This window comes from Coturnix japonica, chromosome 2 (genome assembly GCF_054131305.1).
Source record: "Coturnix japonica strain WE chromosome 2, WE-NBRP24, whole genome shotgun sequence".
Taxonomy (NCBI): domain Eukaryota; kingdom Metazoa; phylum Chordata; class Aves; order Galliformes; family Phasianidae; genus Coturnix; species Coturnix japonica.
The window spans coordinates 121,687,071-121,714,862 of NC_140664.1; the positions used below are offsets into that span (position 1 = coordinate 121,687,071).

The window sequence follows — 27,792 nt, forward strand, 5'->3', positions numbered from 1 at the left end:
TATTCTCTAAGATCACAGTAGTCTCTAAGATTACTTGATTTGCCTGCTTTTCCCAGCCATTTTCCATGGTACCATATTGCATTCTGTTTTTTGGATCATGCAAATCTTACTCTTCTTTTTCACTTTCTTTATTTCCATTAGAGAGATATTCATGTCAACTTCACCTTAAAAATAATGATCCTGAGTTGTAAGGCACGTTTCCCAAAATCTTCACTAATATGTGACATCTTAGAACTAACATATCCATGGAAAAGAAAACTCTTGCGCTCAGTACCAAAAATAGCTTAGAAAGTAAAGCTTATTCATTGAGGTATGATTTCAAAATTACAAATGTGACGTGATTTGGTTCCTTATTTGCAGACCAGAACTTCCCTGTATCAGTTGAGTCTTTAAACCAAAAAGGATTCGTTAATCTGGGTCAATGCAGAAGGTTTTTCTTGCAAGACACAATTTGTTCAGCAGGAGTTAGAAACAGAGGGGAAAAAGGAGCGAAACATCTGGCAATGGCTGTTTACCTTTTTGTGATTTTTCTTTTTTCCTTTTGTACGTCTCTTCAAGCATCTGGTAAGTCTTTGCTGAGCACAGAGTTTTGCAAGTCACCTTTCTCCTGCTTTTCTGACATCCTTCCTCATGGAGATTGAGTTTAGATCTATTTGCAGCCCAGCATGTTATTTGGAATAGTTTCTTTCAACTCTTAAATCTGGTGATGTTAGACATTGCTCCCGTCAGCCAGTTTTCAAGGAGGTGCATGAGTAAAAGAAACAGGTGTGGGTGAGGAGGTGCTGATTTCTGAAAAGCAGCTGGCTGAGTGTGGACATAGCTGACCTGAAGGTACTCCACTGAGAGGGAAATCTGCTTGGGTACACAAGGCAATGAATGTCCTCTCAGCATTCATGGAACTGCTGGCTGATGTCTGCTCTGAGTTTCCTACTCAGCTCATGTGGCTGTTGCACATAGACTGTTGCTTACTGGAATTCTGTTTCCTACCTGGTAGCTTTAGGAATGACCTTAACAGCTGCTGCCTGCAATTCTGGTCTAATTCACCATGTGTAAATTTCTTCTCTGCAAGTTTTTGGGCAAGGCTTAGCTGGCTAGCATGAAGCATCTCCGCAGCTGCAGAGCTGTGCCAGGGTGAATTCCATCTACTTGTTCAGATCTTTAGATTTTTGTAGGAATATCAGCACAGTAGTTTGACTGCTCTCTGGTGTGCTGGGATGCAGGGTTATGAACCCCATCTATTTCTCTCCTGGTGTCGCAGTAAAGCTTAATGGCACAGCAGAGTGAGCTGGGTCATGTTTCTGTCAGTTGAGGGGAGCTGAGGGATACAAAGCCAGCAGCAAAAACATTACAGGTTTGAAGCATGCTGCAGTTCTGCTCACGTTTTTTTTGCAGTTGGTCTTCAGAAACCAAACCCTATCGTGCAATGCTTTACATTTCTATTTACAAGTGTAGCTATTAATGGCACTGAGGACAGTTATCCTGTGCTCAGAACTGAAGTGATGATGTTGCAATTTGTGGTTTCCCTCCTGAGAAAAGCACAAGCTGAACTTTGACTCTGTGAAGAAATGACTTTTTGTATGGCTGCCAAAATTCCAGATATTATTACCTAAAATTGTAAAGTGGTGCACTTGTTTGTTGATTTGCAAAACACACTGTTATTCTGGGCGAAATGGTTGAATATTGAGTATGGAAACTTTTTTTTCATGCTTCTAATGCAAAAAGCCTTTTACTATCAAAATTAAAACCTGTTTAATGTGCTGTGTAGTAGTGAAAGTTTGCAGAACTCATGAAATCTAATATAAGTCATTTTGGAAAGGCATTTTGAGAACAGTGTGCTTTAATGAGGAATGTGAAGAAGAAGAAAATTCTGTATTGCACGTATCTTAAAAACATTGTAATGAGTGGTTTTCATACTGTTGATGGAACTGAATTTCTTTATCGACTCTGAATATCCAATCTTTGTTGTAACAGACTGTCATATAGCAGGAAACTGACTTGTTTCCTACGACAACTGTCCTCAAAAATTTGCATTCTGACTTTGCTTTATAGATAATGGAATATTTTTAATTTATAATGAAGATAGCAAACTCTGTGCCCAAGCTCAAAACAGCAGCTCAGTCATAACTACCATGTGCAATGAGAACAATGAGCTTCAGAGGTTTAGATGGATCTCAGCCACGCAGCTGCTGAGCATGGGAATGAAGCTATGCCTGGGTGTGCTCACCAAGGATGATGAGGCTGCCATCACATTGGAAACCTGCAACAGGACAAGCGAGCTTCAGAGGTGGGAATGTAAGGATGAGGCACTTTCAATCCAAGGCAAGGATTTGTTTCTCAGCTATGGCAAAGGGAAGGGGAAGAAAATGAGGTTATCCAAAGAATCAGGCAAAGGGAGCCGGTGGAGAATCCATGGAACTGTGGGCAGCATATGCTCCAGGCCCTATGAGGGTGAGTATTGAAAATTAATTTCTTGGTAAATTAACTGCCCCTCTTTAAATGAACTCAACTGCCTGCTTATCACTCAGCAATCCTCATAATAGTGACATCAGTAATACAGCTCACTACAAATGGCTTAGCAATGCAATACAAATATCATAGAATCATGGAATAGCGTAGATTGGAAGGGACATTCAACCCTCTGCCATGGGCAGGGTTGCCACCCACTAGACCAGATTTCTTAAAACCTGTTCTTGCACCTCCAGGGATCCACAGCTTCTCTGGGCAACCTGATCCATTACCTCACCACCCTCTGAGTAAGGGATTTCCTCCTAATAGCTAATCTAATTTCTCCTCTTTTAGTTTAAATCTTTTCTCCTATGTCTTATCAATCTTAGACCATGTAAGAAGTCTCTTTCCATCTTTTTTTTATAAGCCCCATTTAAGTAGTGGACAATCCCTCAGATCTTTCTCTTATCTAGACTGAACAAACCCAGCTTCTTCAGTCTTTCCTCCTAGGGGAGATGTTCCATCTCTCTCAGTGTCTTTGTGGCCCTTCTTTGTACCAGCTGTGACATGATTGTATACTTTTCTACACATCTCAAAAAGTGTGCTTCTGTCAAATGAAAGAATAAAAGGCTTGTGATGAAATAGAAAAGAGAACGGGAATTCTCTTTGTACAGCAACAATGGAGGGAGATGGTGTGGGTAGAATCTGTGGCTGTTTCAGAATCATCTCAGGCAATGGGAGAAACTGAGTCATGAAACAATAGTCCAGACATGACAAGCAATAAATATGACAGCTTTTCATTTTTCTGAGGGCCAAATCAAGATTGTTTATAAGTGTTAATTAGGGATGTCCATGGAGAGATGCCTGCGAACAAACCCCGTGATCAATATCAGATACTGTAAACTGTTGACAGATACCAAGTGACTGCTATTCATCTGTTTCTCTCCATAGATATCTATACACTGGGAGGAAATACTTTTGGTGCACCTTGTGTGTTCCCTTTCAAGTTCAATGGTAAATGGTTTGCTGAGTGCGTCCGTCGGACTGAATATGCAAGCCCTCTCTGGTGTGCAACTACTTCAGATTTTGATAAGGACCGACGTTTTGGATATTGTCCATCAAAAGGTAATTTAGTTATAAATATTTCAGGGAAGGCATTAAGCAAAATGTCACCCTCTCTCACACTCAAAATCTCCTTAGGATGTGCAAGTAGTACTGGACAGCAAAATGGATTCTGGGTAACCTAATTCACTGGTAAGCTGTGCAAGTGAAAATGGGGGCTCTGCTCTTCATTCAGTTTCTCCAGCTGAGATGAGGAGACTGGTATCTATGGAATGTGTGGTGAGGGTGGTGTGTGGGACTGATGGAAAAAGGCAGAAAGAAGTGCTTTTGAGGCATTTTGAGGCAAGTAATGTATAGAGTAAGAAGGGTTACAAAGTAAAAAAGAATGGATGGAGAGACCAAGATATTCTGCATGGGGAAAAGGAGGTTAATTTGGACTGAACTGTGAGAGAAATAGAAGAGATATAAATAGAAAAGAAGAAAGTTAATGTAGAGAAATGAGATTTTAAAGAAGTAATTCTTCATGTTATAAATGTGTTATTTGTATTGAAAGCACACAGTACATATGTGGGGCAAAACTTACCAAACCATACAGTTACACTGTTTTAGTCTTCACTGAATACTTTACTTTTTACACTAGCAAGTGTGATTATCTTTTCATGTTGTGCTTTTCATATTTTATAGAAAATCTCCAAAAAGACTTTTGGAAAACTAATCCTTTGACTGAAACCCACTATCAGATAAACTCAAACTCTCTTTTGACATGGCAACAAGCAAGAAGAAGCTGCCAGCAGCAGAATGCAGAACTATTAAGTATCGCAAACCCTCATGAAGAGATGTTTTTATTAGGTAAAGCTGAAAACTACATACAAGCAAGTAAATGTAATTAAAATGAGCTTTAACGTGGATATTTATATTCACAGTTAGAAAATAAGTCCCAGTGGCATTCTTAAAAAAAAACTTGTCATTTTCTGGTAAAAAAAAAAAAAAAAAAAAAAAAAAAAAAAAAAAAAAGACAGCAAAATCTTCTTAAAATAGTGTGAAAAAAATCTATATAGAAAAGATGTGACTTCTTTTTTTCTTTCTTTCTTGTTTTTTGTTTTTTTTTTTTTTTTTCTTTCCCCTTTTCTTTTTGCACACGTAGGACTCACCAGTGATCTGGGATTCAGTGCCAAGCTCTGGACTGGTCTTGTCAGACGACTTGATAGCAGCTGGGAATGGACTGAGGGTAGTCCTCTCAGATATCTAAACTGGGCTCCAGGTGAGTGCGTTCTTCAGAAATGATGATCAATATTCAGACCAAAATTCTGTTCTCTTCCTCAAAGTCCAGTTACCTGATTCCTTTTGTTTGTGTAGAATTGTGTAACCTGTGCACAGGTTACGTGTGTGTATGGTAAAGGTAGGATGTTACAATAATGGGATCGCATCAGATATGACTCACTGTTATTTCTGAATTTCCCAGGAAAAGCAGAATGAAAACCAGAAAATCCAAGAAAACCACTGAAAACAAACACTTGCACCTCACTCAGTGTTTGATTTCCATTTACAGTTTTCTCATCACACATATTATTCAAACCAAACAAAAAACTCATGAAGGTGGTATATAGAGAATTATGAAAGAGAAAAAAAAAGAGAAACTCTGTGTACATGTTTTCAAGTGCTCTTCTTATGTATTGCTTATGATGCCTGTGTGATGAACTCTTACCAAGTTTCCAGTATATTTTTCAAGATTTAATTCACCATAGTGAGTGTTGCCGTAGTACATAATTTCATAGTAAGTGTTCTGATGTCGGGAGAATCCAAAGGATGAGCACTTGTGTGGAATTCAATACAAATTTCACATCCATTTTTTAACAGCAAAGGATGCTTAGTGTTTTGCAATAGTACCAACCCACAGGGAGTTGTGTCTTAGCTGAATTTTTATGAAGTGTTTTTCTGTATGCTGCAGTATTTGAAACACCCTCATTTTCTCCTTGAATTGTGCACGGGAAAGGGGAAATTCTCATATTTGAAACATGGGTCCACCCAGCGTGTTCACTCGTGTCTCCTCATCACCACTCCTCTGAATTGTCACTCTGAAGAATCAGACACTTAATTGTGGATGCACATTCTCTCCTGTGGTGAGATGAAAATATTCAGTGTTAACAGAGTGATTCTCTGTATGTTGTACCTCTTTTCTAAAGGAAATCCCTCTGTGGAGCTTATAAAAATGTGTGGAACTTTCCAAGGCAGGAATGGCAAATGGGAAAACGTGGCTTGTAATCAAAAGCTGGGATATATCTGCCAAAAGAGAAACTCCTCCACTGTGGACAACTCCTCCACTGTTCCCTCAGGTATGATGTGTCTTGCAAAAAGATGTGAGCCAGAGCTCCCTCCACTCTATCTGGCCTTTTCTGCTCTGTTATGAAAAGAAAATACTGGAAGTTGTGGCTGACATCTTTTCCCATTGGTGTTCTCTTTTCACTGGAAGCAAAATAGTCTTTTCTATGGAAAGAAAATGTTTAGCACTTGGGAATTCTCAGCATGCCTTTAGCTCTGCTGTAAATCCCCCAGCAACGCATACAATAGTCTATAACATTGTTCACTGGGTTGGGGGTTTAATGGCACATCTTAAATACTATGGCTGCATCCAGACAGCCTACTGGGAATGGTTTCTGACCCATGCTTACCTCTAGACCCATGCTTGGATATTGAGTGGGGAATGCAAGCTTGTACATCTCAAAGCTGTGTTTGGGGACTGTGATAAAGACTGAGCGATGTGGCTGATCCCAGGAGAACTGTGCTTCATCCAGTGTACTGGATATGTGCAAACCATGTGAACCTTTACAGAAGTGGAAGGTGGTTGACAAAACTAAATTCACACCAAGAAATAGGCTCTGAAGGAATTGCACTGCATTTCAGTGCAGCGAGCATTTCTGGCATACCATTAATGTGTCTGGGCCTTCCTGTGTATAATATGGGCTGTGCAGGAGCAGCAAGTGACTGGTAAGCACCTGGTGTTCCCTGAAAAAAAAAAACAACACAGAAAATCTCCAAAATTCAACAAGGCAAAGTTCCTCAACAAGAGGCCCCATGGAGGTACCCAGAGCCTCATGGATGGAGATTTGACATAGAGTATTGCCCTTTAAGTTAGCATAACAAATTAGTGAGTATTTATTTCATCCTCTAAAAGAGCTATTGAATAGCTTCCAGAACAATACTGTTCTGATGGAAATATCTGTTTTGCATTCTTTATGATACTCCTACCCTTTTTGGTCTTCTCTACTAGTTTGTACTTCAGTATCTCAGAGAATATCCAGTACACGTAGTTTTCTTTGTGATTAGCAGAAAGCACTCAGCACTCACTAATTGAAATATTTTTTTTTAAGGAGACATGAAGCCTGTTAAGTGCCCCGGGGAATGGGTAGCCTATGCAGGACATTGCTATAGAATTTACAGAACACCCAAAATATGGAAACAAGCCCAATCATCTTGTAGAAAAGAAGATGGAGACCTGACAAGTATTCATAATGTTGAGGAGTACAGTTTTATTGTGTCTCAACTTGGGTACAGTGAGTATTCCTACATGACATTTCTTTGTCTGGAATTATACTCTCTTGCTGTTAATCATGTAATTATTGTAACTATGATCTTACCTGTTAATTTGTTTACTTCTTGAAACTCCTTGTTCAGTAATTGTAGATGTTAGACACCATAGCTCAATTTTAAGGTAATACTTATGATTAACGTTGTTTTTCCAGAGCCAGATGATGAGCTGTGGATTGGTTTAAATGACTTCAGGCATCAGATGTATTTTGAATGGAGTGATGGGACACCTGTGACATACACCAAGTGGCATCAAAGACAGCCTACCCACACACCTAATAAGGCAGACTGTATTGTTATGAATGGAGAGGTAAAAATCCTTCCCTCACTTTCTTTTACGCTTATACCTACCACAGGGAAAAAAAATCTGTGCCCCAAATAAAAAGGCTTTTAAAGGGTTTTATGAACTTAGTTTGATTGAGAATACTATGGAGGGAGGCTGGAGACCAGGTTTGGGAAGATGTATACTACTGTATATATGAGTATGAATAATACTACAGTGGTGAGAATAGGGTGAAAGAGAAAACGTTTCCTTACTTTTCTCATCAGCCACTGAAAGTTTAATACATAACTCCCTAATTCTCACACTTCTGAGGAAATGCGGCCCTCAGTTTGTTGTGTTCCCTGTCTGGGAGGTTTGGAGAAAGTATGAAGGCTTGGAAATGCTGAAGCAACTCACTCCATATGAAATGATCTCTCTGTGAATAGTAAATATTCCAATAGAACCTGGATTTTCTCTAGTTTCACTTCTCTTTGTGTTTTTTTCTTGCCTTGCTCAGGATGGGTTCTGGGCTGACAGTTCTTGTGAAAGAAAACTCAGTTACATCTGTAAAAGAAAACCTTTGGCAGAGGAATCAGGGGAAGCTGAAGTTACTTACCCAGGCTGCCAGAAAGTAAGTGTGAAACAGAAGCAGTGAAAGGTCACTGCATCTCAATTTCACTTTCACGATGGTAAGTGGCATAGAAGTCAGTTATTGCAATCTGTGGACTCCTAGAAAACTGTTACTTTGTGCTGATACTTCTTAGACTAATGGATTCACAATGGTTTCTCTTTTCCTGACTTACAAATGCAATTCACTCTGCTCCCTCATGGTGCAGAGCTGTTCCCTTTGCCCCCAGCAAATTCTCCTTGCAAACTTCATTGCTTTTGAGCTGGATCCTACAGGTTGCATGGAGCCATCTCGGTTCAATCCACCTGTCTCAGGAGGCAGGAATACAGGAATATCTGAGCCTGCTTTTTTACAGTGTGATTGCAACATAGCCTCTTGCAACAGCTTTACATAAAAAATCATATGCTGTTTTATGCTATTTAAAATGACATAACATAATACTGTGGAGAAAGAAAAAAAAAATGTTTTCCATATTTTATTTTTAATTTCTCCAGTACTTCCTTGGTAGTGTCATCTGAGTGTATGAGCATAATGTGGCTGTGAGCTTCTTTCCAGCTCCAAGTTGCAGCCATGGCCCGTTAATAACAAAGGCATCTGTCAAGGGGCAAGAAGCACGATTGTGACTGCAAAGCTGTTTTGATTATTCTCAACATTCTGTTTCATGGCAGTCTGATGATTCTCCTTGTGTATCTGTTTGCATTGGCAGGGCTGGATGAAGCATGGCTTTTACTGCTACTCCATAGGGGAGCTACCAGCAACATTTTCAGAAGCAAAACGTATCTGTGAAGAAAATAAAGCTCACTTGGCTACTGTGATAGACAGGTATGACAATGTATTCTTGTCCTTTTAGATGTGCAACCAAGCCAAAAAATCATCTCTTCCCACTCTACAGTTATTAATAGTGTCTAATGTGATACCACTTCTTTGGTGTAAGATACATGTTAAAACTAAGTAAAACAAAATAAAACAGACAGTGCTATGTTATCAAGATTAACATTCAAGCTATGGCTGCTACCCACTCACACTCATGATGAGTGTGGAATCCTGGAAACAAAAATTCTAGTCAGCCCCCCATCAACTCCAAATCATCAGACTGTTCTAAAACTCACTGAAATGAACTAAACAGATAGATATGAAACTACTTATTCTTCTGGATTTGAGATTTTAGCCTTTTCTTTATAATATGAAGATCCGGAAATGTATTCTTTTTAGAGTAATTATTTTATGCTAGACTAAAAGGATTTAAAGATATAAACCCTATTTGAAAACACAGTAAAGCACTGTATCACTGGTTTAAATAAATGCATTAACCCAACTTTTGGCTTATATTTCTCATTGTATTACACAAATGGAGAAGAGAATCACTTTAAATTATAAGCATGATTTATATTACCTAATTGAGAAGTAAACAATTTGTATTATGATGAGATCTATACAATTAAGACCACGACCCTTGTTTGAATCTATGCTTATTTTTTCCATGGAATTAACAAAGCATCTTAACTTTACTAGATTTACTACAATGAACAATTTGAAGAAATGGTCAGATTGCAATAAAGCTTGATACATTACTTTAGTACTTATTCTTCACAGATACGAACAGGCCTTTTTAACTTCTGTGATTGGATACAAGCCAGTGAAATATTTCTGGATTGGACTCTCGGACATGGAGGAGCAGGGGACATTCAGGTGGGCTGGTGGAGATCCAGTCATCTTCACTCACTGGAACATGGGAATGCCAGGTAGGCACCAGGGGTTCAGAGTTTCTGCTGTGGGGAACCAGGAAGTCAGGGTTTAGAAACTACAGGATGGTTTTAAAACAATACTGCCATGAATGTGCAGAAACAACCATGCAACTTCTGTTTGTACTGAAGCTGTAGCAGCTCTTTCCAAGTGGCCACCTCGGACTGCATTTATTTTGACTACTTGAACATCCAAACACAGGGGGGACAGGTAGCTTTTAGTAGAGAGTATATGGTTTGAGATGATGCAGGTACATATACAGAAGGTTTTAAAATTTTCTCTTTCATGAAGGAAGGGAGCCAGGCTGTGTGGCCATGAGAACAGGAACTTCAGCTGGATTATGGGATATTCTCAACTGTGAAGAAAAAAACCTGTTTCTGTGCAAGAAGCTGGTGGAGGGAGCGACCCCACCACCCCCTCTGACGACTCCTCCACTCCCGTCCTGCCCAGATGAATGGCAATCCATTCCTCAGAGCAGCTTCTGCTTCAAAGTAGGTGTTTAACAACTGAAAACAAACACTTGTCATTTCAAGTAAGCATATGCTTCATCTATGCATGCAGGGTGGATTTTATCCTGCTTACCTGATGGGTCATTTGCAGTTACATGTCTCCAACTGTATCCTGGGTGTAGCATCCTGAGGTGCTGAAAAGTGCTGCCTGAAGTTTGAGGCTACCAGGATTCTGAGATGAAAAACAAGGCTGAAATTAGTCAAGTTTGCTAGGTAACGACACAAGCAAGGTGGCACAAATAAATGGCAAATGATTAAATTAGAGACCAGAGAACAGAAGGAAAACAGAGGCTCAGAATGCTGATTCTAAACTACTGTGATATTTGAGACTGTATTTAACTGTCCACTTCTCACAGATTTTTCAGAGAGGAAGGGAGAAGATGCAAACGTGGTTTGGTGCAAGAGATTTTTGCAGAGCTATTGGAGGAGATCTGGCATGTGTCCACAGTGAAGAAGAGCAAAAACTAATATCTAGCTTGTAAGTATCTGCAAAATTCTTTGTTTAAATATAGGAAAGAAAGCATTTTAAAAATGAACATTTTGCAGGGCATGAGGAATTTCCAGTGATCAATTTCTTCTTTGGAAAGACAATGTGTATCTCTGCAAAGTGTAAACAGGTAGTAATAAACGTAAACATGCAGAAAGAAGTGAGCAAAAGTGCTTCTTGGCCGGCCTTTGGGTAGATTCATGTATGTGTGAGAGTAGCCTGAACACACATAAAAATGAAAGAAGGGTGATAAAAACTGGTTTCAGCTGAGTTTAGTTGAAAAAGAGAAACCTGTTGTAGTTGATCAGCAGATGAAATATAAGAAGGAATTTCCAGAATTTCATGCTGTGAAATGTAATTTTCTTTCTTTAGTTAAGGGGAAAAATTGGAGACTAAGGAAGACTGACCTACTGATGCGTTTATTTAAATGTTTAACTGGAAAATGAATACTGGCTAGTCTGGATTTGAATGCATAAGTTTCTTTGTGGGACCAAGACCTTAAAATTTTAATTTAATTTTGATAATGTGATATCTGTGGTCATTCCTGCACAGCTCTATTTCCTGATTCCTGTTACATGCAGTGCTAGGTTGTTTTTCCCCAGATGTAAATGGGGAGATTACTTTACATGAATTCCTCAAGTGATAATTCGAGTGCCAAAACTTTCACATATATTCTCCATCTCTATTTCACCCTCTTATTGTTTGTATTTGTACACAATCATTCAGAAATAAAGACTATCGTCACAAGTCTTACTGGATGGGCTTAAATGCTTTGGACTCTGATGGAGGATTTACATGGTGTGATGGTTCACCAGTGAGTAAACAATTTCTTGTTCCTACTCCTTTTCTTATACTACACATATACCTTGTTAAGCATGTACAAACTTTAAGTTAAGTCAATTTCCCAAGTGTGATTGAGGAATTAGTTTTTATCTTTTGATAGTTCACAATCATCCACAGTAGTAAAACAGTTATAGCAATTAAATAACACCAAAGATAATGGAATACTCTATTTTCTTTCTTGGTTTAAGCTATTCTGGTTGTACCAACCTCTATATTCCCATTTGTCATTTACTGTGAGAAATAACTGTGATTTCTTGGTCAGGATAAGGTTTTTTGCCTTCACCCTCTTAAGCAGCTCAATGTCTGCAAGGCCCAAGTCCATACGATGGCAGTTTTGGATGTCTCTGAAACATCAGGGCAGGAGGAAGGCATCTGAAGAAAGTTCTTAGATGCTTCTTACTAGAACATGACAGAACAGCTTCATCTCTTCACATATAATGAAGGACAACAGTTTTTTGGCTTACTAGTGTTGGCCAGTAGGTACACAGAAGAATCACTATACTATACAATGATATTGTGGTCATGTCCTTCTTACAGAGTTTGGCACAAAACAATAATGTGGACAGTGAAATCAAATGAAATGTTTTCTTCTTTAACAAATTCAAAAATATGTTTTGCTTCAATAGAAAAACCTAAGAAAGCTGTGTTTTCACTATAGGTAAATTTTCAAAAATGGGCAAATGGAGAACCAAACAATTATGATGGAAATGAAAAATGTGGAGTGTTTTATGGCTATAATGATATGAAATGGAATGATATATTTTGTGAACATATGCAAGACTATGTTTGTCAAATAAAAAAAGGTAAGTTTAAGACCTTTTTTTCTTAAAAGTATTTAGAAACTGTTTAGAACATCCTCTCTAGGTCAGATCATATTGCATGCATTAATGCCAAATGTTCCATCAAGCACAATGAAACACTAAGTGAATTTCAACTTCAATAAAAGCAGTTGAAAACTATGAATTCATTGATGAGATACATGTGTGAATTTAGCATGTACATGCACCTTGCTGACAAAATGAAATCAAGTAGCCTAAATCCATAGTCCGTAGTTTATGTAAGCTTGGCTCTAACATAATCGTTGTTTGCTGAGTGCAACACCTTCTTTCAGATATTCTTAGAAATTCCGTGACAAAAACAATCTTATGAGTAACTTCTAGGTTTCATTTTATTGAAGGAAATTAAAATGCAATGTAAAATTATTAAAAACAATTGCATAAATATCTCAAATATATTTCTGATATATTTAATATACTCGGATATTGATTTACTTTGCAGGAGCATCACTGAAACCAGAACCTACATCTACATTTGGTAAGTCTTGTACTTTCAGCACATGAAGAAATTTTCTTACAGTGTTGTTAATGTCTGTCATGAACACCCTACCTAATGTTTCATATTGCAGATTATGAATACATTGTTAGTGAAGATGACTGGATAATATATAATCATAAGGAATATTACTTTAGCAAGGAAGCAATGCCTATGGAAAAAGCAAGGGATTACTGCAAGAAGAATGGTGGTGATCTTGCCATTATTGAGAGCGAAAGTGAAAGAACATTTCTTTGGAAATATGTAAGAAACTCACTTTACTTCAAAAAAAGGAGTTCTGTCCTCCACTGAGGCCCCTTTTTCATCTGGATTTGAAGTAGTAGAAAATAGTCTTCATAATAAAAAATTAGTACCACCTTTCATGAGTTTAACTATCTAGAAACTTTAACATAGTCATTATTCTGGTAAATAATTGCTATGGGTAGAAAAGTCTTCCATTTCTTTACAAGACCAGAGTGCAACTTTCAAAAATTTTGTTCTGTTTAGTTGAAAGTTACTTACTGAGTGGGCACTTTGTTTTCCACCTCATTCTCTTTACAGAATTAAAAAATAAAAATTAAAAAAAAAAATTAAAAAAATCCCTCTTTTTGTCAAAATAGATTTTAATTTTTCAAGAAATAGTTTGTGCCAGGCTGCTTTCCAATAGGAAGTGAATAACTTGGTGATTATAGTCTTCTATAAATAGCTTCTATACTATTAAAAACAAGTATGATTCTTTCCTTTCTTCCATGTGATTTAGCACTGAACTCCATTATTAACTTGTAGCCTTATGGTAATTTTCAACTATGTTTTTATAAAACTCTAAAATTATGGTTTTATTTTATAGCCCTTTTAAGACTTTTTCTGTCTGTTTGTTTTGTTTTTATTCTTCTTAACACAGCATTTTGCTCCACTTCTTTTTTAACCCATTATGCTGTTATTTTTATAATTGGATGATAATTTTGAATTTTGCAGTTCAGGCACATAATCCCAGCAACTCCCTGCACATTGCTTGACACCTAACTGTATAAATATATACAAGTTGTTTTTGATTGTTTGCTTGTTTTATTTAAAATCTATTTTCTTACATCTCATTGAAACTTTTGTGTGTGTGTGTATGTTTTAGACTTTTTATAGAGATCGAGGAAACAACTTTTTCATTGGCTTAACTGTGAGCCTTGACAAGACATTTCGGTAAGTGAAAACATTAAGTATCTAAAACTCATGTGTGACGTGGGAATATTTGCCAAGGCTGTTTCTAAGAGGCTACTGAGGCTTAAAGGTGGCCAGAATTTGTCTACAGCCATATTTTGATGTAAAATCTTAATATATGATTCTAGTTCTCAGGGCAGCACAACTCTTATAATATTTTCATTATCTTTTCTTCTAGTTGTAGGTCCTGTTTTTGTTCTGTGAGACCACGTTTGCTTATAGTCAGTGTAGTCTGAGTTAACACATGCACTCACTCTCCTTGCTAAATGCAAGAGAAGATAAGACCGAGTTCTCTAGAGATGTTCCAGATGGTACTTAAAGACAGTATTAAATATTCAAATGATCAAAACCTTACTCTGCCTTCATCTTCTGCCTTTTTCTAGTGCCTTCTTCAGGGATTTCAACACAGGGTCTCTGCCTCATTTCAGCTTTTCTTTTGGAATTCTCAGGATGTCTTTCTTGTCCACAACCCACAAACAGTCATCTCTGTGGGGCTGAGACAGTCTAATTTCCTAGAATTTCTGCTTCTCCCCATCGTCGCCCACCCAATACTTAGAAAAAAGCCTAATTGAATCTTTTTTTTTTTTTCTTTTTTTTTTTTTTTTCTGGATGATGGTGTTACTTTATCAGAAATTATAGAATCATAGAATTCTAAAATCATAGAATGACTTAGAATAATAGAAACATAGTATCCAACCCATAGTTTGGGTTGGAAAGGACCTTAAAGACTGTCTTGTTCCAGCCCCCTGCCATGGAAAGCAATCACTTCCACTAGATCAGTTTGTCCAAAGCCCTGTCCAACCTGACCATGAACTTTTCCAAGCTAGAAGTATCAGCTGACCAACCTGTTCCACCACTCTCACAGTAAAGAATTTCTTCTTAATGTCTAATCTAAATCTACTTTAAGGCCATCTATCCTTTTCCTATAACTATGGTCTCTGACAGCCCCTCTCCAGCTTTCCTATAGGCCCCTTTTAAGTACTGAAAGGTCACAATGAGGTCTCCCTGGAGCCTTCTCCAGGCTGAATAACACCAGCTCCCTCTGCCTGTCTTCGCAAGAGAGCTGCTCCAGCCCTCTGAGCATGGCCCTTCTCTGGACCCATTCCAACAGGTCTGTGACCTTCTTGTTTTGGGGATTCAAGGTCTGGATTCCAGATGGAGTATTCCAGATGGGGCCTCACAAGAGAAGAGTAGTTGAAGACAATTACCTCCCTTGACATGCTTCTTTTGATGAAGCCTAAGATACGCTTGACAACCCCAAAAGGGGCTGTACATGCACACTGCTGACTCACTTTGGCTCATGTCTTTAAGACATTCCTTCCAGTTTACTGTGCATTATTTTTTTCCTGTTTGAGTCAGGAAGATTTGCAAGTGAAAGCAGTTAGGCATCCTGTTGAATTCCTTATTTGTAGTCTCCTGGCAGGAACATGCATACTGTTGCTTAGCCTCACAAACTGGAAAAACACTGAATGGCCCTGGAGCTCATGCTGTCTGAAGGCAGATTCCCTACTTGACTGTGCTCCCTCCAGCACTGAGGCTTTTTAATGTTTCTTTCTTCGTAGGGCATTTTTGAGAATAAATTTGTGAATCACTAAAATAGGAAGTATTTTTTTTTGCATAACTGAAAGCAGTAGCAACATATACTAAAGATTTCTTTTGTTTAACAAAATGGTTACTAGTGTGTAATTCAAGGGTTTCTCTTACCCTACAAGATGTTATATTACTGTTTTGGCCCCAGGAAATTACTAAGTTAGCCTCATGTTTCTGCATCTGTGCTACAGGTAAGGCCAGGCCCGGTGTTACACTGGTGTATTTTCTTTAAGTTATTAATACTCAGAGACAGAGAAAAGCTGTGACTTTGAGAAGACTAGCCGAGACCTGGTTCAAGTCAGCAGTATACACATTAAACATGAAGATATTTTTTAATGATTCCAATGAAAAGTTTTCCTTTTAGAAGAGAAGAATGTGTGTTTGTAAACTAGGATATAGAAAACAAAATACCAAGCTCTAGTATGTCCTTAACAAAAAAATACTACCATAAGAATTATTAATCTCCCAATCACTTATTTCAGGTGGGTGGATGGAACTACTGCAAACTATGTTGCCTGGGCCCCAAATGAACCAAACTTTGCAAACAATGATGAAAACTGTGTGGTCATGTATGTCCAAACAGGTGAGTGCTGTAACAATATTCCGTCCTTCATGGTGTGGTACAGGCTTGAGAGGGCTGAATGCACAAGTCTGGGTCTTAGAGGTCTGCAATAGATTTTAGAGAGGTTAATTAAACTTTTAAATTATAATGACCCTCTGGCAGTCATGAATTTTGCTGTACGCTTGAATGTTCCTAAGGAGAACATACATAAAAATTATTCATTATTTCCATGGGGAGGGAACTATGATAATCAGTTCTACTTCCTAGATTTGCTAAGGGAAAGATCTTATATTTCTGTTTCAGTTTTTTCTTTTATTCTGATTTGCTTCAAGGTACATGGAATGACCTCAACTGTGGCAAAGTTGAGTTTTTCATCTGTGAAAGGCTTAACAGTACTGTTCGTCCAAGTATTTCTCCCACAGTACCACCACCCAAGGGTGGGTGTCCAGAAGACTGGCTCCAATTTGATAATAAGGTGCAGTACGAAAAGTCAGTATAATGCATTTTAAAATGAATAGAAAACTTCCTTGGTTCAGTTTTTAAGTTGAAACAGAGTTTTTGTTTATCACAAAATATATTCTGACCATGCATATTTAACAACCCTAAAAATAGGATTCCTGAGATTATAGTTTGTACTGGGACCACAACTGTTATGAAAGAAATCATGTACCGTACAAGGAAAAAGCTTCGTTTTTTATTTGTGCTATTATTTAGTATTGCCAAAGATAGCTGAGAAATTGTGGAAGAAACAACTTCTGAACAGTTGTACATTCTTGTTTACTTTGCTGAGCTTATCTGGCTGTCACTTACTGCCAGGACACTTTTTTGGCCTGTGTGCATTCTTTTCTGAGGTCTTAGGCATTTCTTCCTCAAAGTCTTAACTTGAACTTAATTTCCACTGAAATTTTTAGACTGACGTATTTCTTCTTCTAAATGGGTGCCAAAATATGGAGGTTTCCAGTATGCATCTTCTCTTTCAGAAAGACCTAAAGGCAAGCTAGAAAGGACAAAGTTAAATCTTTTGGTTTAAAAAATCTAGCTTACCTCACTTGTTACAGAGAGAGATGCTTTCACTCAAAGGTGTAAAACACTATCCAACTTCAGCTTTGGCACACTTCTTTCTTTTCAGTGTTTCAAAGCATTTGGCCTTGATGAAAATTATACACTGACATGGCATGCTGCACGGAACAATTGTATTTCTTTTGGAGGAAACCTGGCTACTATCTCAAAAAAGGAAAATCAAGGTACAAAGTACAAATCTTTTGATATTAGATGAGACATCAAATGATCATGGAGAAACAGATTATAACATTTTCTTCCCATGTACAATGTCTATCTTTTCTTCAGCTTTCCTCATGTCTCTCTTAAAAAATACTGCAACCGATGCCTGGATTGGACTGAATGACATAAATCAAGAGCATGTGTACTTATGGACAGATGGAAGTCCAGTTTACTACACAAATTGGGCAAAAGGTTCCCGAAGTTACTATAGTAAGGTAAAAAATTTTTTGTTATCATGGAATCATAGAATCACAGAATAGAATAGGATGGGTTGAAAGGGACCTTAAAGGCACTTAAGGGGCAAGAGGGAGGCAAAGCAGAAACTAAGACCCATTCTCCTATGTCTTCAAGTTTTGTGGTCTGTCTCCTCATGGTTGGAAGCTAGCTTAACTTCTTCCCTTTGTAGGGACTTCAGACAGGGTAGTTGGCCTGTCTGTATCACTGCACTGCATCACACATCAATTTCTCTTTCTGATTCCTGAATACTACATTTCCTAGTGATTTCTTCATGCAGCCTGGCCACTTCCTCAAAAAGTTTGTCAAACTGGGCATACTTGTACTTCCTCTGCCTTCAAACCCTAGGAGAACTTCCAGGTTCTGGAGTTCCCTGCAACAGAAGATAAGGGCAGCTTTATTCACTCATGGAAAGGTCTGTCTGCCCTTCTGGATTTCCATTTCAGCACAACCATTGTGGCCACCAGTCACCATGTGTATTTCAATAAAGCTGTTCCCAGAATACAGAGAGCTGCCCGGTGCCCTTCTGATCACTTGCGTTCCCTGAATGAATCTTGGAGACTGACTTAAAATAAATTACATTGCTTTTTAATGTCAAAAATGCTGCTAGCAGAGGATGGTTTCGATCCATCGACCTCTGGGTTATGGGCCCAGCACGCTTCCGCTGCGCCACTCTGCTGCTGTTATTTTAGCTTTGGTGGATGGATAAAATGTACTTCAGCTGTGTTTTGCTGTAAAGTTACCTATCTATGTTTATTTGTGATGATCTTGTTGCTTTTGAAAGCAAAGTAGCCATGGGGCAGGTCTACCTTCAGACATTTTTTTTTCTCAACTTCTTTGTTTCATCATGATTTTGTGTGAGTCTAGACAGATATTTGAAAGCCTTGTGAAAAATTCGGACAAGTCAGCAATTTCCTTCCTGAGCTGAGTTTTAGGCTCTTTAGGACTCCTCCATCTTGCATGTGAATATGTTTTCTGTAGAAGGTTGTGTCCACCTCCCTGCACAAATTGTTTCAAATGTTCTCTCCTTCATTTGTAGTCATGACATGGGCTACTGCCTCAGAGGGGCCAAAGACAGTGATATTATACTGATCCAAGGGAGGTAGATGTGCTGCTTCCTCCTGTATGTAGATGGAGGAAGCTGTAAAGCTGAAACTATGGTGCAAAGTTGTGTACCTACAAAGGATGGTTTCTGGTTGCTGCCACTGTACTTTGAGCAGTGGTGACAACTTTGGTTGATTGGTGCAGGAAGAGGGTTTTAGCTCTTTAGGCAAACTTCACTTTGTTGAGCTTCCACATAACCTGCAGGAAAACAGCTGAGCTCAAATGTCCTATGGGCCAGAGCTAGTGAGTGGGCATCTAAGTCATGCACACACACACATATGCAAGCGCAGAGATTATGTACACATAGATTGTCCCAGATGCTTCTTCCTGCCTCTGCACCACACTTTGCAACTTCCTCCATCATCCACAAACTTTGCTACTTATAAATTGTTGTTGCCACGTTACTGCTTCTTACCATTTCTTATATGATTTCATATAGATGGCCATGATTTTATTCAGACGTGTGTACCTGGATGTGATAGGGAAATGTATATCCAGTAGGAAAAGAAATGCTTCCTAGTTATCCACATTTTTTTCTTACTAATCTTATTTCGTCCATAGGATGATTGTGTCTATATGAAGAAGAACCCTATTGAACAAGCAGGGAAATGGAAAGATGAAGACTGCAAAGCAAGTAAAAGCTACATATGCCAGAGATATACTGGTGAGTTTTCTTTAAGCATGTTCTAGAATAGCTTATGTATTATGGTTATGTCAAAACCATGATAAAAGTGCTTTTCCCATATTCAGTGTCATTTTAACTATAATTAATTTGTCAATATCTCTTGCGTTAGGATCCATTTCAACAAGCACACACACTGTTTCCTGCAAGAAAAACTCCTTCCTGTTTCAAGGACCAGAGCAGTAAATTAAAAATAGTGGTAAACTATGGATCACCATGTATTTTACTATTTTTAGCAGTCAGGATGGAGAGAGAGGGAATCATAAAGATCATTTCTGACATGGAAAGTTTGCCAGAGAACATGAAAACAAGGCTTCATCACTGAAGTGCTAACTGGGAATCTTAATTTGTTATTGCAGTTTCTCTCAGTTGCTTGACTACTCTGATGCACTAGATCCTCTTTCCTTGTGATATTATGTCTAGCCAAGATAAAGCTTCTAACTTACCTTTTCATTTATTTGTTTGCTTGTTACAGACCCTAAATTGAAAAGTTCCCAAGCTGTGGTTCCGATGTTTGGCTTTAACAACTATGGTGATGACCGCTATGCAGTCATCAACTATAAAATGAACTGGGAAGAAGCACAGAAGAATTGCAAAGACCAATACGCAGATCTTGCCAGCATTTTAGATCCTTATGTTGAAGCTTACCTGTGGTTACAAATTCTGAAGCATGGAGAGCCTGTATGGATTGGTCTTAACAGCAACATGGTAAGTCAATAAAATGCTTGTAACAAGCACACCTGTACTCCAGATCAGCATAGATCAACCATATTTCTTGCTCAGAGGTTGGCAGAATCCACTACTGTGGCCTCCAGTGAGAGTACTATCAGTCATATCCATTAATACTTGGCAGGCATTAAAGTTTTGCTAAGATTCTTATTGACTTCCCTCCAATTGAGAAGTTTTAAACATCTACATTTTTGGCCTATTTTTAACATAAGCAAGAACTGCCACAGTCTACATTTGAGACGCCATCAAGGCTGTAGCTGCAGTAGCTAGTGGCTGCAGAGGACAGCAGGAAGAGGAGATCAGGCTGCACAGGATGGGGTTAATAGAGCCATAACTGCAGCTGCTACTGGTCACAGCCTGCAAATAGTGGTGAAATCCACTGGAAAAAGTACATGTTGTAGAGATAAAAATATTTATGTTTAGTAGCTAGTCCTTGTGATGGGTGGCAGAGGTCTGTGTATGTGTCCCATGAAAATGGTAATCAGTAATTCTTGTTCCAGTGGAACTTCTGCTAGAAAAGCTTGTGTTAGAGGAATGCAAAGAATAGTTTCTCTACAGTTTTTGTTCAATTTCTGTATTTATTTGGACTCCTCTGATAAAATCTTCAGTTACATACTCACATTTACTACCACCAGAGGCCCTTAGTCCATTTACTGTACAAACTGTATAGTGTGAACTGAATAATGCAGGTTGAGTGGTGAATAAATGTCTGTAGGACTGCCATCCTATCTGCTGCAGAGGGTTGAAATTTGGTCACGACAGAGGAAAAATTACATACCTTCAAGTGCAGTCTTAATTTTCTTTTAATCTAATTTATGTATGTGATGTGATCTTTATTGTTATTTGCTTTTAGACTCGTGGCCTTTACATGTGGTCAGATAGAAGGAGGAGCAGATATCATAACTGGGCCAGTGGAGAGCCAAATAAGAATGCAGCCTGTGCCTATTTAGATTTGGATGGTTTTTGGAAGACAACATCTTGCAACGAATCATTTTTATCTCTCTGTAAACAATCTGATGGTAGGTTATGAATAGGAGAAATGCATTTAGAAAGGCTGGAATTTCAAGTCCTGTCTTTATTTCAGCCACAGCAGACCATGTGTTCCTTGGCTTTTAAAAACCCACTGAAAGCTGTATGTCTCCTTACAGAGTTAATTCCTACTGAATCACCACAGCTTCCTGGAAAGTGTCCTGAACCAAAACACGGTAGATCTTGGATTCCCTTTCGTGGACATTGCTACTATGTACACACCACTTCTGAAGTAAGCTGGCCTGATGCTTCCATGATGTGTATTCAGATGGGTAAGTGCCTTTTTACGAGAGCTGCTCTGAAAGTAATGCCTTCTATTTTACTATGTCAGCCCATGGTGTCAAAGGTGGACGTTGGTAGCATGTCAGAAGAGTTTGAACTTTCCGGCCATGACATTTTGTTGTGAACTTGTGATCTAACGATTGGAAACTCTTGGAATTTAAAGGATTCCTCCTCTCCCCTCCACTACCCCCCTCCCCCCTTTTCTTTTTTTCACGATTATTCACTGAAGTAAAAGAAATGTGTAGCAAGAAATACTGCTGAAATTTTTGTATTGTTTATTTGGTATTTTAGGTGCTTCTCTGGTTTCCATAGAAGATCCAGCTGAAATGAACTTCCTTTTACTTTACTTGTCTCCACTTGCAAGTGATTTCAGAAAATTTTGGATAGGATTGTTCAAAAATATTGAAGGTAATTATTTCATAATGGCCCTGAAGGGTTATGCAGTTAACTGCCTGTGTACAGCTCGTGAGCATTTAAAGTTGACAAGTTCCCATCTAAACATCCCTGTCTGTTAAATCAGCAAAAACAGAATCTTCTGTACTGATAATTTATTTATTCAAATAAAAAATTCCACATGCAGTGTCCTTGGGCCTGGTAGACTAGAAATATTCCCCCAAGTCATCCATTTACAATTTAATACTTTTAAATTTAGGGGAATGGATGTGGACAGACAGAAGTGTGGTAGAATTTGTCAACTGGGAGAAAGGAGAGCCTACAACTATTTATGACGAACACTGTGTGGACATGGATATCTCAAGTGGAGCCTGGAGGAACTATTACTGCTCTGTTGACCACAATTTCATTTGTAAAATCCCAAAGAGTGAGTTCTAAATTCTATCTACTGACTTACTTTATAAGTAGTGGGTAATTTGCATCAGGCCTAATTGTATACGCACTAGATACTCTTTGTGGATGGATATCGATGCATGTGCATCAAAGCCAGGAATAATTTTGTTATGAAATATAATGCAGGAGAAGAATTTGAGTCACTTTTTTTAACTTCTCAGTTTAAGAGCGTTGATTTTTTGCTATTTGCTGTGGCAAGAACATATCAGTTGGTGAGAGCATCAAGAGAGTTACATTAGAGTGCAAGAGGCATTAGATGAATAGATGACTAGGTTAGTGATGAGAAGACAGACAGATAGCTAAGCTGAGAGGTGGCTGTGCAAATCACTGAGCTTCTGGAGAATGAAAGCAAGAGCTGCCAGTGGGACTCATAGAAATGAAGTGTGCTCAGTTTAACTGAATAACCAAGCAGAAAGTGCCAGCTGAGGGTGGGCACCGGGGCCCAAATCATTCCTGTGCTGACCCAGGCATAATGTGACCTGCCAAGACTGTCAAAGAAAACAATACATTTTATTTATAATGTTGGCCTTGTGGTTTTCAGTTGAATATGTCACAGCCTGAGAAGAGGCCCCCTGGCATGCACAGCAGTGCTTCATAAAGAGTGAAGGATGTAAATCTGCACATGCATACGTGGAGTGTGCCACATTTTCTCGCTTCAGCTGGGAAATGGTTTGAAAATGCAAACAGATCCACTTCGCATATAATTCACGCAACCTGAAACTAATTGAATCTTCTGTTTTTGGATTTCCACATATTGGCAGTAGAGTCATCCATGAACTCTAAAGTGCTAGCCAGCCAGCCAGGTCTGCAGGGAATTTACTGCATCACAAGCAAGAGTGAAAGGAAAAGGAAATTACCTAAAAATACAGCTTAAATATTTTTAAGTGAAAATGTGCTTTTCAGTTATTCAGGTGTAAAAAATTGAATTCTTCAGAATGAAGGATGGGGACTATGGAAGTATGAAAACCTGCATCTGCATCCCCAGCCAATAAAAGTGTTCAAAGCAATATACAGTGAGACCACAGTTTGGAGTTTTAAGTACAAATATGTTTAAAAAAATAGTTGATAAATTCATCAGGAATTTTCAAAGACAATGTTTTCATCTCCATTAAGTAAAATGTAATAGAAACACGATATAACAATTATGTATATGGTATGTATTTTTTATTTGAATGACTACTTACAAACTGTGTATAATATATATTTTTTAATTTTAAAGTTACTGAAGTTGAACCAACCCATGATTCATCTGTCAATCAAGGTAGGTTTTATAAGCACATTGAAAAGAAATTTCAATAACCTATACACATTCATTATTTACAAGTAAATGAGTTTCATTGAAGCACCCATTTAACTATCACGAGTAATTTTATTTTAAACCCGTTTAAAAGGAGAACTTTTATCTCAAACTGGCTGGCTTATTGATATTTTTGTTGTTTTCTGAATAAAATGTGATTTAATATAACTCTACTTATGAAAGAAGTCCAGGAGAAATTGAGCTTAGTTTTGCTCTGTGAATACAGAATGGGTGTCAATTTTAAGTATAATTGTTCAGCACTTTCCTAGTTTACCCATCTTGTTTACTTATGGAAATGCTTGCTGTATGCAGTGGTAATCTCTGGCCATTTGTAGTAATTGTTCTGTTTTGTTTTTCTTAGCATCGAAAAGAGAAGCTGCTGTTTCATCCTCACATAGTCGAGGTGTGATGATTGTTACACTAATCTTCCTTCTGCTAGCAGGAACTGGCCTTATAGTCTATTTTTTCTACAAGAGGAGACATGAACAGACAACTGTTACAGCCAGTTTTGGCAATGCCATATACTGTGGTAGTCCTGATCCGGGAACTCGTGAATCAAAATGTCTTGTGACCAATATGGAAGAAAATGAACAGGCAATGGTTTAATAAGTAGGGTAAACTTGAGCCTGATTGGAAAGGAACTGAAGTACCGAAATACCAGAATTCTGAAGTTAAACTGATTTTCTCTCATGGAAATTCTTGTTTATTTTGCACAGGATACTTCTTGCTAGTATCAGCAGGAACAAACAATCTTGCAACACTCTAAATCTGCTCACAAACAGTAGTTCTTGGGAGGACTGTTGAACATACATAAAATCCTGGAACTACACTGTGTAAAGGAACACTCAAGATGTTCCAGTCAACAAATGGGTCTTGCACCACCCATAGATACTGAGATTGTCATAGTCATCACAGGAAACAGTGAGAGTAAGTGTCTTAGCATTCTCCAAAAAGTACATCTAGATCTGTAGGAATCCTGGAGATGCCACCTCTGATCTCCAGTGCAGACTGGCAGAATTGTATAGATTGGATGTCACCTCCAAGATCACTTGGTACACACTCATGCTGCAGCAGGACCAGTGCCCTGCCCCAGCCAGGTAGCCTGCTCCAGGGTCTATACATACTCTTGGTAAAGTTTGCTTTCTTTGTATCACATTTGAATGTCTGTGATTCTGTGATTCTGTCTCTTGTCTTCCCACTTTTGTATAGCAAAGTGCACCCTCAACTAGATTTTGGCAGCATATTTTCTATACACACCCATTTAGCTAATTGAATATAACATTCAGGTCTCTCATTAGCCTATTCTCCTCTTTGCTCTGACTCTCTTCTTATCATATATCCATACATCAAGTCTCCTATTCCTCTCAGTGGCCCTTGGGTGGCCTCTTCAATTTTTCTCTATCCAGATCCAGCACATACTGATTCATTGAATCAGACCAGTTCAGACAAAGCCTGGACTTTTTTCACCAGCCTTGCAGTACATGCACTATAGAATGAGAGAGGATTTTGAAAGTCCTGCTAAAATCAAGGTAAATTAAATTCATTTTTCTCCCCTTCTTTGGGGATTGTGAACCAATTATTTTTTTCATATGAAGTAATCAGTTTTGCCAGGCACAATTCACCCTTTGTAAATGTGTTCTGACTGCTTCTTTTTCTTGGCTTATTTTGGTTCTGGAAATGGCTTCCAAGAGAATTGTTCCATTGCCCTCCTAAGGACTGAGGCCACCTCCTGCAGTCACTGTAACTTGTCAGAGCTGATAGAGTGCAGACTCACATTGACCACAGCCAGTTCCTTTGGTATGCTCATGTATAACCTATCAGGTCTCATGGACTTCTATATATGCAGCTAACATTAGTCCCTAACTCAATACTTCTGTGCCATGCATAGCAGTTTTCTCCACTAGCATCTGCTGCTAGCTATTTAAGACCTGTGGAGTGTGAGGGGTGATAGATGGCATCGAATACCTCAGTCATGAACTTTGTAGGCTTCCTCCTTTATCTATGGAACCATGTCTTCCTTTTCTGGTGAAGTATCTACAGAAACCCTTTGTGTTGCTCTTCATTTTCCTGTCTAGTCTCAACTACAGCTGAGCTGTCACTTTCCTCGTCCTGTCTTGGTGTACCCAGGACATGTTCCTCTTTGTATGCTGAGTAGCTTGTGACTTTTTCACCTTCCATACACTACCCTTTGAGTTTTATCTCAATCAGAAATTTCTTATAAAGACAGGCTTGCTTACTACCCTACCTACTTTGTGCCTTGCACATTGGGACAGGCTGTTCTTGAGCTTTAAGGAGGTTCTTGAAGATGCAAAAGCTATTCTGGGATCCATTGGCATTTCAGTTACCACATCTGGACTTGATTTTCCTTTGAGTAACCACTGTGTAAATTCAGATCAGAAACCTCCAAAATGCAGCTATTACATATTTTACAAGTGTGATTTCTAGAGCACATATCTGTAATACAGGAGTGATACAATACTTCAGGGTATTTCCTCACAAAAGTATTATTTAATCTTATTTTACTGGTCATTTGTAAAATGTCAGTCTTTTCTGAATTAACACATTTTCCTTTTCATATGACTTATATATAAGGATTGAAAAGTCAGCTAAGAAGTATGAATATATTGTGAATAGAAACATTTTCTCATTTAAGTAGCATAATAGGAATTTAGAAGGTTTCCATGAAAGAACAGGCAGGATGCATTATAGTGAATTCATAGATGACAAAATTTATTTAAAATTTCTCATTGAAATTATCAATACTAGTGAAGATTTCTTATCTTTTTAGGCCATTTCTTTAAAATCTGAAGCTTGTTATTAGGATGGCTTTCATAATTTCAAACCAAATTCTCTATCTCACAGTCTGTTTCAGTTCTGTGAGCTTTGTTCAAGACTTCATGACCAGGCCTGCATTTCATACAAGTGTACTGTCTGCTTTAAGAGTGTCTAAAAGTATACGATATTCCCATATAGTTGTTTTTTTTTTGTTTTTGTTTTTTTTTTACTTTTCTTATGGATGTTATGCTAAATGCAAACAATCAATTGACTTGAAACTCTTAGTTTCAAGATCTTTATTTAATTTGTTTTTTTGAAATATATATATATATTAATCTTTTGACAGACTTTAATCATGTTTAAGTTAAAATATTTTTGTTGTACATGAAATATATGTAAATAAGTTTTTGTTCTACTTTGTCTTCTTAAATAGAGCCATTTATCATAAAAGTTAAAGTAACAGAAAAAAGGGGCAGTATTTTTGTAGTTCTCCTGAAATAAGCATCTAATTTTCCCTATCAAAGATGTTCTTAAACTCCAGTAGTGATTTGTCTCTACCATCCCATGAAACAGTATGCCTCCGTATTCTTCATTCCTGAAAGTTTACCCTAATGAATGTCTGATATTCTTGTAATTTAAAACTGTTCACTTAGTATACTGCCCTAACAGTTTCTGATTAAGTTTCTTACATATTTGATAGCTCTTGTCAATTCTCCTCTGCAGACTTTCTGATATTAACACCTGCTTTTCCCCTCTGACTTCCCTGGCTATGTCTTCTTCATCTTCAGTTCTTTTGATGCTCCTGCCTAGAGAAATGGTTACCAGAAATCAATAATCCAAAACCTGGAAATGTATCGAGAAATTAGATTGCAACAATTTACAGAGGTTGATACACTTTATAAACTAATAGTCCCAATTGCATTTGTAAGAACTCACAAACTCATTACACCACGAGTTTGCTGTGACTGTAGAAGGCCATTAGTGCGCACAAGAACCAGCAGTGGATTGTAAAACCTGGGCCACACCCAAGACAGCAGTGCGTGGTACCTGATAATGAAGACTGTGATCCTCTAAAGGATGTTCCAGGCACTTTCTGAGAAGCCTCAGTATGACCTCTGCAGCTGAGGATATGGTTGGGGTTGGTTGCCAAATATTGCTTCAACCATTTAGCTGTGAGGGACCATCCGTGAGTGAACTGCTTAAATGAAGGAGTGAATAAGTTGTGTCACCAGTTATCTCCTATTCATAACTGTTTTCATCTTGGTGAAAAATAAATCAAACTTGTTGTAAGAAA

General features: G+C 38.1%; 1 protein-coding gene and 1 non-coding gene across 2 annotated transcripts; one reads left to right on the forward strand and one right to left on the reverse strand.

The window, feature by feature from the left end:
• The first annotated feature begins 342 nt into the window (after window positions 1–342).
• Window positions 343–27,792, forward strand: LOC107309032 (macrophage mannose receptor 1-like). The gene is made up of 30 exons (XM_015853441.3): window positions 343–564; window positions 2,050–2,448; window positions 3,397–3,570; window positions 4,192–4,356; window positions 4,652–4,768; window positions 5,691–5,840; window positions 6,876–7,058; window positions 7,248–7,402; window positions 7,872–7,985; window positions 8,689–8,804; window positions 9,576–9,724; window positions 10,017–10,216; window positions 10,591–10,712; window positions 11,448–11,535; window positions 12,223–12,367; window positions 12,843–12,878; window positions 12,970–13,139; window positions 14,002–14,069; window positions 16,160–16,260; window positions 16,572–16,714; window positions 17,369–17,483; window positions 17,587–17,735; window positions 19,420–19,522; window positions 20,016–20,248; window positions 21,123–21,288; window positions 21,418–21,570; window positions 21,872–21,988; window positions 22,233–22,400; window positions 23,646–23,687; window positions 24,085–27,792. The coding sequence occupies exons 1-30, from the start codon at window positions 504–506 to the stop codon at window positions 24,327–24,329; spliced, it is 4,347 nt and encodes a 1,448-aa protein (XP_015708927.2). The 5' UTR covers window positions 343–503; the 3' UTR covers window positions 24,330–27,792.
• Window positions 18,362–18,433, reverse strand: TRNAM-CAU (transfer RNA methionine (anticodon CAU)). The gene has a single exon. It is a non-coding gene; the product is annotated as a tRNA-Met (tRNA).